We start from the raw sequence: 17,653 nt of genomic DNA on the forward strand, positions 1-17,653 counted from the left end.
TTACTCGTGCACAAAACTTTCTGAAATCTGTTAACATTTAGAAGGTTTACTAAAATTAAAGATGCTTTTGTATGTTTATACCTTAAAATATCTGAGTAGGTGTATATTCCTAGAAAAGGCTGATCTACCCGAGTTTGGTTTTGTCCAAGTCGTCTTTGAAGCGACTGGGGATTCTCTCAGCTGCAAAGGCAAGAGAAAAACTGAGTAAATACTTTAGCCAAAAATAAAGACTTAAAAATGATTACGGAAAACTTGCAGCGCTAAGTTTCAGCTACAAAACTGGCTGAAAACTAGTAGTTGTTCTACGCAATGTTCTAGTACCGTGGATTTGCAAGTGTGCACTGCTTTATGTTGTTTCTTCTTCTTTTGGCAGCTACCCTCAAGAATTCCAGGATAAAGGTAAACCTCCTGCCTTTTTCTTCCCGGCTCTGCTGTGTTTTTGCCCGGTGACGGGCTCTCGCTTGAACGAGGGGAGGGTGCGGGCTGTTGCGGTGCTCGGCTGCGCCCGGGTCGCCTCTCGAGGCCGAGGGGGCTGGCTCCCCCTGCTGAGGAAAGCGGGGGAGAGCTTCCCAGCCGCCAAGTTCCCGCTGGGCCCTCGCGCGAGCGCTAGGTCCCATTTCCTTCATTAGACGCATCTGAGAACGCTTGCTGATGAAAAGATTAGTTTGGAAATAGAGTTCAGAATTTAATATAAATGGAGCCTGTTCTGTCTGGCTTAATTAGCAATAGCGTAGCATTGCGAAAGACCATGTGATACGGGTTTGTTGGGTTTTTTTTTTTTTTCAGAGGAAGTGTATGCGAAGCAGCCTGCTTAGGAGATAAAATTTAGTAGGGATAACTTATTTCAGCCTTTTTCCTTAACACTGCGAAAGTCTTCAATTCCGTAGTGATGTTTCTTTAACCTTTTAATAGGATCATCTAGTGGCAATATGATATTGGCTTTCGATCCGCGCTGAATGAATGTTTTCATAGTGCGGCAGGAGCTCAGAGGTTTAGTTGGAGAGGAGGTGATTTAGTGTGCGAGTAATGAAAGCTGAAGTGTGGGTTATCTATTGTCTTCTAGTGGAGTTAAAACAAAGCTGCAGAGTTCAGTTTAGAAAAGACTGAGGAGTTTGTTGCTCCAGTGTTCTGTTCTGTAACTAAACCTGGAAGGGCTCTTATTTCCATGATGCTAATTCTTGAGGTCGTGACCTATAGCCTGTGGATGCTGGTATGAGGGTCACAGCGCGAGGTCAAAAAAGCCTATGCAAAGCCTCGCTTTTTGCCGTGGTTGAAGAACTGTCTGTTTCTGGACAAGGAGGTTCAAATGTGTAGGCTACAGCGTGCCTCCCGATAAAGTGCAAATATGTAAGTCGTGTTAGGCAAGTAACGTTATGACAAGGCACAACAAGTTCATACATTTCTTATCCCTGTTTAAGTCAAGTTATACAGTCATAACAGTTCAACCGAAGGAGAAAATACAACTTGAAACTTCCCAAAGATTGCCAAGATTTTGTAAACTCTAACTATGTGATTCTTTAAAAATTGCATTAAAATAATTTGCTCTTTTTTTTTATATTGCACCTCAGCACCCTTACTGAAGTGAAAATGTAGTTTCCCTCCTCTCCTTACTGTCCAACAGAATTAAGGGTGGAAAAGTCAAATGTTATTTTATTAAGAAAATGACTAACATGAAATTAGGTGGGATGGTTGTTTCATTGCAAATGCATCTGACTTTCTGGAGAGCATATTTTTGAAGATTTAATAACTTTCTGAGGCTATGACGCCCTAATAAACATGAGAGTTGTCGACAAAGAGCAGAGTTTGCATTTACTGGTTTGCTTTTTCTCAAAGGTCAAGAATATTCTAGTCTATTTACTTTCTCCATTGGCAATTTGATTCAGAATTTCTTTTCTGATTCAACAAATTATTAATAAAGATGAGATTTCATTATCTCCAGTAAAATGGATGACTTAATTGATATAGTCTGTAATTGTTACCGTATGAATTGCTCTGATTTCTGTGAAAATTGTATTCAGTCTTATTCTTTTTATTAGAGTGCATTTACTTCTTAAGAAGGATATATTGCTTTTTTTTTTTAATTTTTAATTTTCATGATGTGTCTCTTTGGTTCAGATTGTAGAACTATGTACAAATGGTGAAGCTTGCAAATGCTGATACTTCTCTTTTCTTTCAGTATTTGTCAATAAAATGAGAGGGCTCTAAAGTTATACCATTGTCTTCCACAAGCAAGGATAAATTTCTCCCAATTCATTTACATGCATGAATATGAAAAATTCACAAGAAATAGGAGCCTGCACTTATTTGCAAAATACTTGAGGGAATGTGGTTCAGTGGTATGGGTTGTTGGTATAACTTCCAGAATTCAAGAAGTGTATGCTAAACTTTATTTGGTTGTATCATTCTTACTTTAGGCCTGTACAAATTAGGCGTGACTCGTGTAGGTGTAGAACAAAGGACCCACATGGAGGTAAGCAGTCAGATTCTTGGCCAGCTACTAGTGTAACAAAGCAGTGGCAGCAGCTGAGTGAGGTCAACTTTTGTGCCCATTCATACCGCTGTACACACCTAGACATTTGAAAAATGGAAAATTTGAGAAAAGATTAAAAACTGAGGTGGCAGTGATGGTCAGACATTTTCCTGTTCCTCCCCCCACTCCAGAGAAAGAAGAAATACTCCAAAATATAAGGTGAAAAAGGAGAATATCTTTTAGGAAAAAAGGAGGGGTGGAAACTGCACTGAAACAAACTGGGAAGAATAAAAACTACTGTGCACATTTAAACTTCATATTTGCTTTTCCATGTTTTGTGGTAGCAGTTACTCTTTTTTTTAATTTAATGCAAATAAAATAATCTTTGTATCTGAAAGGGAAAGTGAAGAATGATTCATACTATGTGCCATATTATTATGGTATAGTAATTATCATACTGCACTAATTATCATACTATATCAGCTCTTTTCAAGAACCTTGTGAGTCGTGACCTGTCATCCTTCCAGAGGCATCCAGAAGAATCTTTTGGAGGCCGATTATAGTGGACTAATGCTTTCAAAATTCATATATTTCCTGTATAACATCATGAAACTTGACTCTGGTCTCCCAAACAGCAGCTCCTTCAACCTGTGAGTTGTTCCGCAGGTATGCTTTGTGGGCATCAGCTTGTCATTCCACTTTCTTTCATCATTGCATGTTCCTGGAGTTCCACTGGCTTTGCATGTGGTGACTAGTCAGTTTGACCAAGGTATTGTATGTGAGCTCTTGTTGTATGGGCTTTGGCCACTAGCATACAAAATCTTACCTTCCGTAAAGACAAGGCAAGGAGGTTTAAAAGAATAAAAAAAATTGAAAAGCATGCGCACAAGTAGAACCAGGCTCCTTAAAACCAAAATCATCCATGTGCATATATCTTAACTTTCAGAAAGTGCAGATTGATGAACTTAAGGACTTTCTTGCATCCTCTTAAAAATAAGCCTTCTTGCGTTGTCTGTCAGGTCAGTAAATATGCTGGCAAAAGCATCTTTTGTGTCTACACACTGAAAAAATGAAGCTTTCTAGGGGAAGTGGTACATGTGAAAATTCAAGACATGAAATTAATTGTGCAGGAAAATATTTAATTCTCATGTGTGATGTCTTATCTGATTTCACACTGACTTTTACAGTTAAGTGTAATGTTGATTTACGGACAAAGGAAGTGCATGTTGTTCTTATGACCAAAAATGTACAATTATATTAATATCCAAACCACTAATCTTTCCACAAAATTTATTTTTCTTTATTGAGTTATGTTATTAAATGTTTATTTTTATTTTATTCTTAAATTAAGGAACTTGGTAGAAATGTCGTCTTCTCTTAGACACTGCTGCTTTTTTTTCCTTTTCATTTGAAATATTTGACTCTTCATCTCAGCAGTTTAAGCAAAATCCCATAGTTACACTGTGACCTGTTCTAGATCTTAGAATTGGGAGGGAACTTGAAAACTAAGATAACTTTCATACAAATTAGATTTCATTTTTTATAAGACTAGTATTCCTCTAGGGATATAAAAGTCTTGACTTCGTCAAAGATTCTGAGTTAATACAGTTTTTGGCATTTCTCTGTTTTGAGATTAATTGAATCAATACCATGGCTGCCAAAATGTTTAGTTAAAAGAACCTTGTTTTCAGTTTATGCTAAAAATAGTGCTAAAGTTGGCAGAAGCACTATAAGCCCTAGAAACTGTATTTGTGTTTGAAGCTCACTTGCCATCTGTTCTTTGTATTTATTTTAGTAAAATATATATTTTTAATCACTTTTCACAAAAGATTTTGGCTCAGTGTTGAAAGTGAGACACTGAAAGTACTAGCCAAATCGAGTCATAATATGGGAATTTGCAGAACGAGTTCCCCATAAAGCACTCAGTGCACTTTATATCTGATCTGCAGCACATGACTTTGGCAGTGTTTACGCAGAAAAGTATGATTTGACATTTGCTGAACTACCACTTTTGAGTCCGATGAAAACTGATGAAGGTCCACTTTAATTTCCATTTCACCGTAGTATGGTAGAAGATAAACCTGTGTCTCTAGAGCATCGGTGGTGTTCTCTGTGTAATTATTGGGAGCACCTGTAGGAAGCCTTTAAATGACTCAGATGCCTCTTTGGCTCTTGGTAGAGCAGTGAGTATCTGGAGCCTGAGACATCTGCTTCCTGGAAATAGCCAAGCTGATAGAGTAGCCCTATATGCAAAGGCTTTGTATTTTCTGTTTTTTTTTTTTTTCCTGTTTTGTGTGGAGGTGTTACTTCCTTTTTGTCTCTGTACACTCTGTTTTTCAGGAAATGGCAGCAGGTAGGAGTCTTTTTGGACTTGAGAAGGGAGGCGATAGCTTGTGGTCATCAGAGGATGTGAGTGCTATATTTTAACACACTTTGAGCTTTCAGTCAGGAGCATAAATACATCGTTAGTATTTAACCATAAATGGGAAAGATATGGCTTGGTTGTTATGCAGTCCTTTGAGGATTATCATGACGTATTTCTGGAGAAACCATCAGATGTATTAGAAGTGTGCCAAATATCACTCAATCCTGGAAGTCTGGAGGGTTTCATTGTAGGCAAGTCACTGTGCTGTCCCTTTCAGCTACATGCAGCTGTTATCTGTGAAGTGTCCCTGCCAAGTGCAGTTTCAAGCAGCACAAGATACAGCCACCAGTGCAGCACAAAATAGTCTTACCCTGATGTGCATCATCAGAACGAGAGGCAGCTCAGCAAGTTAAAGTTGTGTTGCTTTTCTTTCTTGAAGCGTATTTCCTTACAAACCTAATGCTGTTTCAGTATTGTTTTAACAAACAGCTGCTAAAGAATTCCTACTTGACCTTTACAAAACAAGCCATTGAAAACCATCATGTTAATATGAGACTCTAGAAGACTCTTCAGGAATGAATGTGTCAGAGCAGATCACATGGCAAAGCATATATCAAGAAAGTGGCTGTCAGAAGAATCCAGTCTTGCAAGATGACTGGTAGATTGGGTCAGCAGCATCTCTTCTTAAAAAATCGGCTGTAGCTATCAAGAGGCTAAAGTATACCTGTGCCAGCTTGAAAGCAACTTTGTCTAGTTATTTTTGTGAAAAACTGTGTAGTGAGGACCTTGCATTTATGTGCTTGGTGTCTTCATCCAGTTCTTTGTTTGGTGGGTTCTTAGCGGAGCAGAGATTGGACAGGAGGAAGTGATTTCAACCTGCTGTGACTTGGGACCTCCCAAAATGGCAAGAAGCAGGGTGTTTTGGCCTGCATGTCTTTTTATTTTTGTGAGTTGTTTTATTTTGCTTATACTTGAACAATTTTAATGCATCGCTCTGTCTAGACTTTTTTAGAAATAAAATGAAAGTGTTCAGTGATCTGGGGACCCTGAGCTAGCAAGTCTCTTCTGGAGGCATTGGCTGAAACATCTTGCTTGCTCTTTTTTAGATTTAGTGGCTGAAGCAGTATCTTTAATGCTTAGGAGTTCATTACTAGAATCACACCATTGCAGAAGAAATTCAGTTCCTGGGAGGAAAAAACGAAGTCTGGATTGTTTTTTTTTAAACTGGATGCTTATAAAGTAATATAGTCCTGTTCACTATATTCAGCTTGTACCAACTAAATCTGTTGGAAATCTTCAGAGTAGGAGGCAGGGACTGAAGTGCAGCTCTTGTTACAATGAGGAGAGTTTGTCTTTTATGCTCCAGTCCTAATGTTGTACACTTATCCTTTGGTATGCAGTATTTCCTAAATCAATAAATAAGCTGTAACGAAAAAGGTAGCATTTAATAAGGAAAGACATTTTATGGTTTTTTTTAACAGATAACATAAAATACTGATTCAGCTATCAAACCTGTAAGAGGTTAGTTTAAATTGCAGAAACTGGAGAATAGGGTCAGTTCATATACATATTCTTGTTATTGTTGTAACTGTTAACTTATCTACTGTTAATTAAACTTTTTTCCAACTTCCAGATAAATCATATGGTTTTCTGGGGAAACAAGAAACTATATTAATGAGCATCAACTCCTTAATTATCCTTGTGACTACATAACAGGGACACATTCATGTCAGTTCTTTGTGCAATAACTTTTGCAAAGAAGTATTTTTAAACTGATCATTAATTTTATGACCACAGAAATGAGATGCAAAATTTATGCTGTTGTCATTGGCACAGGTTCAAGGCACTACTGACATTATGTGTGATTGTAATGGAATGGCTGCCAACTAATGAGTCTATAGACATTTCGTTTGAGCATGCTTTGCTTTTAGATGTCTGATTAGACAGTAATGCTTTCAATTATGCCTGCAAATTGTATTGGATACATTTACCTGATGCCCATTGTTGCTTTGTAGTTCGGTTTTCTATTACATAAATGCAAGTTGAATGCTTTTCTTTAATTTATTGATGCTTTTCGGGTGTATTTTTAGGTACTTGGCATCAGAAGGGAGGAGTAGTGGCTTGTGCTGCTCAACACTGACTCCTCTGACTGTTCAAGGAGTAACACGTGTAGCTTCGAATGCAATTCTATCTAGTCTTCCTCAGTAGGTGGAGTATAAACTGCAGTGCAACACCTTGATGGAGGAGCATGTGAAGTGCATAGCATACGCTCCAAAGATGTCTTTTAACCCTACCAGAATTAGGAGGCAAAAAACCCAAGGTTGATACTAGCCTGTAGTCATTCTTTTATGTGAACACATAAAAACATTGTGGAACGTTGCCTGTTAAAGCTCCAGAGCACACTGACTCACCTCTCCTATCAAAATGCCTGCAGTTCTTCTATACAAATTAGATGATTTAAGGATTGCATTTCAGTGTATAATATAAAATTACAAATACATTTATTTGACCTAAAATAAAAAATGGAAGATTTTTAGTTTAATCTAGTCCTGCAGGGCTACAGGTTGCTTGTAGCTGTATTTAGTGTCTGTGACCTATTCTCCACATTTTTTACATTAAAAAAAAAAAGTGTGGGTACCTAAACATACTATTGTATGACGTGGGATCTGTATATTTGTCCTGATTGTCTTTCTCCGTGAGTTTTTTTCCCGTGGAACTCTTCAAGCCTTTATTTAGGGTTTAACATCTAGAGAATGCTTTGAAGACTATAAACTCTCTAAAAGCACTGAGCTTATAACTTCTTTCTTTGTAATACTGCAACATTTTTTTTGTTTTGGTTTAGGAGTATTTTGAACTTCGATATTGTAGACTTAGGACAGATACTTGTTTTATTGTAAATCTGCATTTGGTGTGCCAATAGTTTTTGTTGTTTCAAATATAGTATATACCTAGAGTATGTGCATGGTGTGCCCTAAATATGTGTGTATTAAAAAGCTCCTTGTTTCTAGGTCATCTGGATTTTATATGAATGCAAAGCACAAAGGTTTACTGAATTTGAAATCCTTAGCATAATTAGAAAATGGTAGTATTGTGATTTAATGGAAGAGCAGGGTAACAGTGCAGCTATTGAAACTTACATAAGGAATCAACTTCTCTGAAAGCGATTATATATTAGTTGAGTGGGGCAAAATTCTCTGGAGACGTTCTTTCTACATGTGTACTTGCCTATTTTCATCCATAAGTGCTACTCATTTAGATATACTTAGGTGTAGTCTTACTATTCATCCCATGAATTTTGAGTGCTGGAGTGTGGTGTTTGTGGAAGTGTTTTCCTCTAGAAATATAGCCTAATATTTTAAATTTATGCTGGCACCTTCTTGAAGGTTAAATGATAGTACGTTTATGCATAGCTGATAAGAGGACATTTTTGACTGACAGCCAGGGTATTGGAGGTGGGGGTTTATATGTGCACATACTCTGTGCATTCTAGTACTAGTAAAAGTTTAGGACAGGAAAAGAGTGGAACAACTTTTGATACTGTATAGGTTGTGAATATCATGTTTGCTCTTTTTATATGCCGTCTATAATCTAATGAAGATATATATATGACAGAGACAGGCAACTGGTCTCTGGCATGTAAGTGTGAAAGATGATCATGCAGGTTGTAAAGATGGCATAATATTTTCTGTTCATGTGCTATCTGGTCTCTGGCTTTCTGTTTGGAGAAAGAGGTGAATCCTGGAGAGGAATAATTTACTTTGATTGGTTTGACAGGTGTGATGAAATGCAAATATTTTGATCAGATTAACACGATGGCTGGAGTGCTACTGGAAGATGGCCGTGTCAAAAATAGATTGGAGTTGGGTTCAGATTCAAAGCAGTTGTTATATGGCATGGGAGCTTGAAAGGAAGCTTTCCCAAGAAAAGCATACTAAATTAATGAAGGGAAAATCAATTTGGTATTCAGCAGTCTTGGCTTGTAAAAGAACTCCAGCAAGGCAAAAATCAGGCTTTGTTGTCTTATCTGCATAGAAAACTTGCTGTTCTTTCTGAACAACTGTGGTGCTTTTTGAGCATGGACTCTGAATTTTCCATGATTTTCCACTATTAAATGGGAAGCAAAGCAGTAAAACTCTCAGCCATAGATAGACAGTCCTACTGATGAATGTTATTCATATGTCTGTGGAGAAGAATACTTTCACGATGCGTGGGGTTTATTTTGGATTCTGAGAAATTAGTTATCCGATACAGTGCTCTAAAAGCAAACACATGAATAGAGAAGCATGTCTGGAGGTCTCTGGAAAGCTTTCTGCATATGAATATACCAAAAGCCAATGCTTGAGCAATTTAGCTTTATATACATTTTAAGAAAATTGAGGGTCATTTGATCTGTTGGCGCATCAGCTTTATGATTTTGGTTTGGTGATTTTTATCACATTTAATTATTGGATTTTCCTTCTTCACCAAGACTTGATTTTTTTTTTTAAAGGAACAGTGTAGTTTGTTATTTTCCCATCTTTTATCCGCTTAGATGGTACTAAAAAAAAATCTCAGAAAAGGTAGTGAGTTTTGGGAGAGAGAACTTAAATTTTTGTCTAATTAAATGAAAGCCTTGACTAATGTTGATTTCATTTTACCTTTCCCAGACCTTCACACTTAATGCACTCTGATCAGTGTAGTGCATAGGTTAGCTAATAATGTAGATCTTGTATATATTGTAGTAGGGCTCTCAGCTGTGTAAGAAACTCATCAACAGAATGCTGCGTTAAGCCACAGGTTCGGACCGGGTGCTGTCAGAAGGCGATTCCATTTTTAGTTTCATGGGAGGAATACACATACACATACACCATTTGCAAAGTAGCACCTAATTATGGTGAAGAAAAGCAAAAGTGGGCAGAGGGCGACAAACTGCTGCCAAAAGTAGTTTGGCAGTTCCTGGAAGGGAAGTCGCTGCAGCTCCTTCCTGCACTCGGACAGGCAGAACTTCGGAGCTTGGCACTGCCCGTTTCTCCTCCTGCCAGTGTTTTCCCTTGCCCACCTCTTTGCTGTGGTGTGTGTGTTTCTTTCCCCCGCCGTGAGAGAAGCTGTCAGCTGTGCAGCACTGGGAGCGGGTTTATTATATGACAGCGTTTAGGGAAACCACCACTGCAGCCACATGTACACGGCCGGTTAGAAGGTAGCCCTAGAACAGCAGCGCTTGAATGTACAAGGTGCGTGTTATGAGAGTCCGTGAGAAATGGCCTTTTTTCTGTTTCAGATAGGAATTGGTATCCTCCTTACTAATGAAAATATTTGTCTTCGGATTCTGTCTGTGTTTGTATGATAGACTGTTTTAACTAGCAATGTATTTTTTACTTTTACAGAATTGGAAGATGAGGAAGAGTCTGAGGGCTCTCTTTCTTTGCCTCCTGATAGTATCTCAATAGCATCTGACCGGTATGATAAAGACGATGAAGCACCTTCTGATGGTATGTGACACTGTTTACCTTAAAACGTTCTAGATTTGCCAGTTTGCTACAAACTCATGTAATGAGATCCTGGTGAGGCGAATGTTAGTGTTGGAAATTATATAAACAGATAAGCATCACAGCTGGACAGTTTCCTTACCTTTACAAGAACCTTTAAAGGAACTGAAGAGCTCTCTCTAGTGGTCCTAGAGCATAGTGAAGCTGTCTCAAATTTTACATGGGTTTTTTTAAACTCAGTTTTTTTTCATAACAAAGCATCTTCTGTAGATGCCTATGTTTTTAAAGATAGATCAGTGGCTAAAAAAGTGTGAATATTTGTAGTAACAAATGGTTTGTTAATTCAACATTATCAGATTCTTGCTTAATTTTATTGTGCTACTTAATGGCTTACTGTATTATTTATCTAATAAATAATGAAACAGTTTACATGATTGATATTTTTCTGCAAATTCCATGCAGAATAGGTTCATAAAATATTAAATTAATTATTCCTACAATGTTTCCTTCCATTAAGACAGTCTTTTGTAGAATGTTTTTATTATATAAATTTTAAATTTGAGTTTGCATTTAAAAAAAAAATCTAGGCTCCATAGCTGTTTTCCGTGTTGTTTTATTTTGTATTCATTAAATTTAATGCTAAATGCGACTGTTCTGAAGACATGAACAATTGAATATTTCAACAGTTAACAAGCTTGCTTTAGCATAGTGTCCATATTTTTGAGATTCGTTTATTGTATACATAATATAAATACCTTCTATGGATAATACATGGCAATAAATTAAGTATATGTACAAATAAATTAACGATGTATATTAATTTGTGGCACTAGAAGTTAGATAGACTTACTAGTGAATGATGTTTTCTGACATGATATGATGATCAAACTGTGCAGCTCCATCTCGAAATACAATTGCTGAATGAAAATATGCTTCCTGCAACATAGCACTCCACATTTTATGTTATCCAGATTATTCCCTTTGGAAACATAAATTGCTTTTATGAGGTATAAAATTATGTCTATTGCAGAACAGGGATAAGTCAAGTACATGCATAAGTGATAAACCTTCTAACCACTGATTCAGAATAACGCAATTTTTTTTTATATCCAGAACTCTGTAAAATGTGTAACAATAATAATCACACTTTTTTTTTTATATTGAGCTTGTTGCATTTTGGCAATGTGACCTTCTGTTAAAAAAATAAAACCAAGGCTTTTTGCTTTCTGATGTAAATGTAATTATCAGTCAAATTGAATATGGCTTTTAGAAAACCCAAGCTAATTTTCCAAACTACAGATGAATGCAACTTCCCATGTATTTATTTTTGCTTACAAACATAATCTTAACATTATTGCTAATTGTAACTTAATAACATGGTAGTGATTGCATAAAGGGTATGTGACAAAATTCTATGACTATTTAATAGGAGATATGATTATAGATTTGTTTCAAAACACTTAATCAAGAAAAAAGTGATAATGTTCATAAACCTAAATAATGAATGGCTGAAGAATGCTGATGCAAGAGTATATGAAATACCATATGAGTTTGTACAGATGGGTGATTAATTTTTAGCCTATTTTGGAAGTTATAATTATGAGGGTAGGTATAATAGCTGCCCAACAATATCTTGGCTAATCCATTCCAGTTCAGGTAGAAATATAGTGGGTGCGATTCTGTTATATTTAAGATGATTTTACCTCACTGGTCTTTCTATGTTTTATGATAAATCCTCTTCAATTATGTAGTGGGAGTGCAGCATGAGGAACAGTTGAGAAAAGGTGGTAGATTTTGATCTGTAAATACTTTCGTTTATTGGAGGAGTGTTTCAGTTTTCCTCTTTGAATGTCCAGTGTGTCATTCTAAGACCATTTTGATTTTAACGTATATAGTCCATCATTCAAGTCTAGCCACCTAGACTATGTATGAAAATGTATGTTGGGAGAATCTTATAAGAGGTGGATTGATCCTCAGAGGTGTCATTTGTTTCAGCTCTCATAGGCACGAATGGGTTTGTTGAAGCTTAATACTGTATTTTTGTTTTTTACCAGTCTGTTAATGTCCAATATTTAAATCCTACTCAAGAAGCTGGATCCGTAAGGTAGATGTTTGATCTTAATGGTTGCCAGTTTAGATCAGCAGGGCTCTGTGCAGGTGTAAAACCCCATTTGTGTAGGATCAAGGCTCTCAGCATTAACAGAGGGGCCTAACTGTAGGTAACCAAATTGAGGTGTTCTTTATTTATATTTGAGTACATTCATATTTTTATGTAAAGCCTTTTTTATACATTTTCTGCTGAAATAAAAAACAAAACAGGCATTTACCTTTATATACTTGAGTTAGACTGCAAGGTTTGTACAACTTCTGAAAGTGTCACTATTTGACTTTGCAGTGTTACCGTCAAAATATAATTTGTGAAGGCACCCGCTTGGTAACAGATAAAGAATTAGTGTATTACGTGTACATTACAGTCACTGTAAAATCCTGGAGTTTTTGTGTGACCTTTGTCTAATGGTGTATTAATTACAAGAGAGATAATCCATTTAACAATAAGTATGGGATAACTAAATTAGCACAGGTCACCTAAAGGCCTTTTGTCAAATCTGATTGTTATGTTGTCCTTTTGACTTTTACCTTATGGTAGGCACTAACAAAGTATCTAAACTTTGATGGATTATAAACTCTAAACATGATATGTATTTTTCATAATGCTAATGTAATTTTCTAGGTACTGAAAAGGTCAAACCTCCACGTCTCTGTGTGCATTCTAAGTCTGTCTTTCCTTTTAATATTTCTTTTTCTCTGTTCCTCTGGTTCAAAAGTTCACTCAGTTCCCAAATGGCCACCTAATTTTCCAGTTATTCCCTCAAGCCATATGTGTTTTGGTTTCTTTATGGTTTATTAGGTACTGTAGGAAAGTAGCATAAGTTATATCTTCTAATGAAATTCAAGCACACTTCAGTGATGCTTTGACTTGATTGCTGGCAGCAATTAAGTCACAACGAAGGAGAATGATGCATAGGCTTACGTGTCCAGACACCCTACAGAAATTGGAAAAGGGATAAAACACAACAAAACTCCCAAATAAAATAACAAACCCCAAAACAAGACAGACAAAACAAAACAGCACTGCCAGGCACTCCTTTCTTAACTTGATTTTTTTTTTTATTGGCTAACAGCCTGATTGATAGCGAAATCATAACTTGCTGTATGCTAACAGGCAGAGTTCACTTGTAGGTTATTGTGAGCTGATAAAGGGTTAGATGGAGTTTTGATTTTCGCATTGGTCCTTGGTGCACCAGATTAATGGAATTTCAATGAGAGACTGGAGTAGTCACAGCTTTGTCAGAAAAACAGATGGAGATTCTATAGCCATGTCTACTCATTAATACCAGTTGCCTGAAAGGTGTACTACTTCTCTATACAAAAGACTCAACATAATTGATTTTTGAGCAGGGTATTTTTTCACTTATTGATGACTAGGTTTCTTGCAACTTAAATGACAGGTATTTGTATAGTACATTGTATAACAATGTTATGTCTTGTAAATTCTTACTCCCCTTCCATCTGTATTTTGAAGAATGTGTGTAGTGGAGAATATATGTCTTGATCAGTTAAAAACCAAAGCATACCAAATACTTAAAAATTGAAATAGTAAGACTTTCTTTAAAGTTGGTAACAAACTCATTTTTGGTTGAGACATTAATGGGGAAAAAGTTACTGTTTTCCATTTAACTTTCAGGTTTCCTAGGATGGTATTAAATCTAGGTTCAATGCCATGCTGAAACTTTCCTATTTAACAGTGTAATCTTCTTTTATGATCTCATGGGATTTTTTTAACAGTAAAATTTTTTGTTTTGTGGTATGGTAACTTGATTCCATAGTAGGAAATTCCATCGATATTAAAGGAACAAACTTTTTGACTCTCTAAGTACTGTGAGTGAACCAACCATTTCTGAAGAAGATATGTCTGTTTAGCTCTGCAGGGAGTATGTGATTGGGTAGTTACTGGATCTAAAAAGATCACAGTGAATGCTGTGATAAAATAATTTAGATCATCATCATTTCTGTGGAAGGTCTAGAAATGTTGCTTTGAGCGTGTAAAGATGAAAGAAGTACTAAAAATGTGTCTGGGGACTCGTATGCTCTTCAGATTATCATATTTGGCTATAGCTTAGGAATAAAATACGCTTTTTAGTAGAAAATTGTTAAATAGGGTGAGAATCTCATACTAAAAATTCCCCATAGTTGAAGTGAAGGAAGGTATGGCCTAAGCAAGCAAAACAGGACATTTGGAGAACTTTGAGGAATCAGAATAAATGAAGGAGTTGTGCTTTAACTGTTTGTCATCAGAGTGCAGTCTTGAAAATGAGCAGAATTTGTTGCTCCCTGCAACATGCTTTCCTTGGTATAATTTTGGATGCAACAACAGGTGTTAGCACTTTGTTTTCATGCAGCTCCTCTGGAAAAGTTCTATACGAGTCTTTGCAGGCTTGAGTCAACTATTTTACGTGATCCATAGTACTTCCTTTGCATGAACGTCACATTTTGTCTTTTGATCAAGTGAGAATGAAAAATTGTGACTAAATTTTGCATGCTGCTTCTTTTGACAGTTTAAGTCTCAAATACAAGTACTGATTAAGGTTTTTTTCTTTTTTCTCTATTTGGTAGGCGTAAAGGTTTGAATACTGTCACTGAAGAAGGGTAGAGTTCAGTGTAAGACCTTATCTTTATGTACAATGCATATACAAGTATTTTCCCACTTTCTTCAGCTACATTCCTACTGAGTTTATTTTTGAGGCACTATATTAAAGCAAAACCCGTGTTCCATCACTGAGCCAGTTAAGCGGTATTAGCAGCTGAGTTACTAAAGGTTGGAGGGTGGAAAATGCAGCTAGGATTTTTCTGTCCTCTTCTCTCTCCTTTTGCCCTTCGTATCCCCCCAGTCTTGTATTGGTTTACCACTATTTTAGTGTCGTAATCGTGTACATGGAGAGGATGTTTGGCTGTTCTGGGGATGACAGCATTGGAAGTTTACCTGAGTTATTCTAGGAGATTAGTTATTTGCTTTGCAGTACTGGGGAGAGTTCCAAACTAAGCTCATGACAGCCATTCAAAGAAGTGAGAAACTTCTTTATTTGTGTTGTTTTTCTCATAGGTAGATCTCTTTGAAGGCAGAAAAACACATATTTTCTTATTTCTTATATCTTTAAATATTCAAGCTTGATTAAAAAAGATCATATTGAGGGGAAGTAGGATCTAGGTTTACTGGGACACAATCTTTGGTGAGAAAAGGTGACTTCTTTTTGCCCTTATTAGGAGCTGGCAGGAGGGCAATAGCATCAGTGCCATGGGAAATGGGTAAAGACTGGACTTTGGCATGCCAACTTTGTTTTGAGAGTATGCTAGTTACTGTCAGAATTGTGACTGGGAAATAATGTAACTTACTATCTTGATATATGTGGGTAATTCTATGTTTTCATCAACAGTTTAGTAGACTCTTTTGCTGTGTCTGAACAGATGTATAGCAGAGGAAATACTATGTATTGCAATGTATTTCTGCATTTCTGGGACACTTGTGGCTGAAAAGGTAATACGACTGATCAGAAATGTTGCTTTCAGAATTCTAAGAAATCGTAATTAGCAACTCGGTCTCAAGCAGGAAGACTGAAGTCTAGAATTTCCAATGTATGCTGAGGCTGTCAGAGGAAGGATGCATCACTAGGGAATTAGGCTGAGACATGGACAGTTTAGATGTCACCCAGAATACAATCTTTTACAAGCTGATGGAACGCAATGGAAAGTAAAACATACTAAAGAGGAACTTAATGTGAAGTGTATTTTAAAAATTCAGTTTATGAGGATATTGGTGCACATGGGACCATCTATGCATAAATTCCCAGACCCAAATCTGTTTGCTTAACAAATGGGAAGAGACTGCTAACTTTGAAATTGTCAAAAGCTGTAAAGTAGATCAACTCCTTGTTGGATAGGAGGGACCTTAAGAGTAAATTCAGTATATCACCTTTAGCATGCCTGAGATGTTTCTTGGCAGACACCTGTCTCATCTTTCCTAAAAATCTCTAATGGTGAACTTCTATCATCCCCAGGCAGCTTGTCCCAGTGCTGCACTGTACTTGCTAGGAGAGGATACATACCCTAAACTCTTCTTGTCAAATGTCAACAGACTGACTGTTTTGTCCATAAAGGACACAATGATGGTATATTTCCTTCCCCCACCCCTTCTGTCATTAGTATATTTGAAGACTAAAAAGAGTCTTTAACTTTCCACACATGACTGCCGTTGAAAACTTACGGGAGGAACAAGCAGCTGAAGTGCTTGCTTGTTTGTTCATTTGTAGGCTCCATAGCAGTGCATATAGCAGCAATGACTTATTTTGGAGAAGCAAGAAGTTTAAAAAAAAAAAGTGCACGTGAAATATGCAAAGCTAGTCTACTTAATTTTGATTTAAACCATTTGCACAGAACAGAAGGGATTCATTTCTGATAGGAAGCAGTAAGTTTTAAGTGAAATTTTGGCCCTATTAAAGTCAACAGTAAAGTTAAAAATGGCATCATGTAGGTTAACAGTGTGTACAAATTGATGATACTAAAATGTTTGAACTTCTAATTATCATGATGAAAAACTTCCTATTAAACAATAAACCCCTGTGTTCTTTTAACATTTACCTTTCTCCCATGGGAGAGATGACATGGTTTGTTGCTCATTTTATTTCATCTATGTTGCTTCAGTGACTGAGCAATAACAAAAGAGCCATGTATGCTCCACCACTATGCAGGACAATATCCACAATAAAAACAAATAATGATCTGCTTAACCCATTTCTTTTTCATATTAGATCATAATTTTATTCAAGGTATCTAACAATATTATGGTAAAAAAAAACCACAACAGAAAGCTGAAGTGCAATAGATTTTTCTGTTTACTTTATGTTGCTTGTTGGCCTAATGTTTTTCTAGATTGTTTTTTATACATCACAAATAGCTGAAATGAAAAGGAAGAAGGAAGGTTTTCCTTCAGCCTCTTTGATATGTGATAAACTTTTCAAGTGCGTTTTGGAGGCTGTTAATTATGGATTTAGGACCTTCTTAATGCTTTCCTCAGCTGAGTGAATTTCTAAGTTCTGATTTCCCTGTAATTCCTCTTTCTTCCTGTCAAGCAGTTGTGGCAAGTTGGCTTCCATTCTGCTCCTTACTCCTTCCCTCCCAGAAACAGACAGATGCATCAATTGTAGATGATAGCACTGCTTCACGTTACTTCAGTGGCACCTTGAGGTGGGTGCCTTTCCAGAGGTGAGCAAGTCCAACAGATTGTTGCTGCTCGGCATT

General features: G+C 36.7%; 1 protein-coding gene across 2 annotated transcripts in view; it reads left to right on the forward strand.

The window, feature by feature from the left end:
• The window catches only part of SKAP2 (src kinase associated phosphoprotein 2), a 114,941-nt gene that overhangs the window by 6,263 nt on the left and 91,025 nt on the right, over positions 1-17,653 (forward strand). For both annotated transcript variants that reach the window (XM_009325716.1, XM_009325717.1), the window contains exons 3-5: positions 374-399; positions 3,106-3,136; positions 10,199-10,303. In XM_009325716.1, coding sequence (XP_009323991.1) covers positions 374-399; positions 3,106-3,136; positions 10,199-10,303 — 162 coding nt within the window. The remainder of the gene's footprint in view (positions 1-373; positions 400-3,105; positions 3,137-10,198; positions 10,304-17,653) is intronic.

This window comes from Pygoscelis adeliae, unplaced genomic scaffold, assembly GCF_000699105.1.
Source record: "Pygoscelis adeliae isolate BGI_AS28 unplaced genomic scaffold, ASM69910v1 Scaffold226, whole genome shotgun sequence".
NCBI classification, from domain to species: Eukaryota; Metazoa; Chordata; class Aves; order Sphenisciformes; family Spheniscidae; genus Pygoscelis; species Pygoscelis adeliae.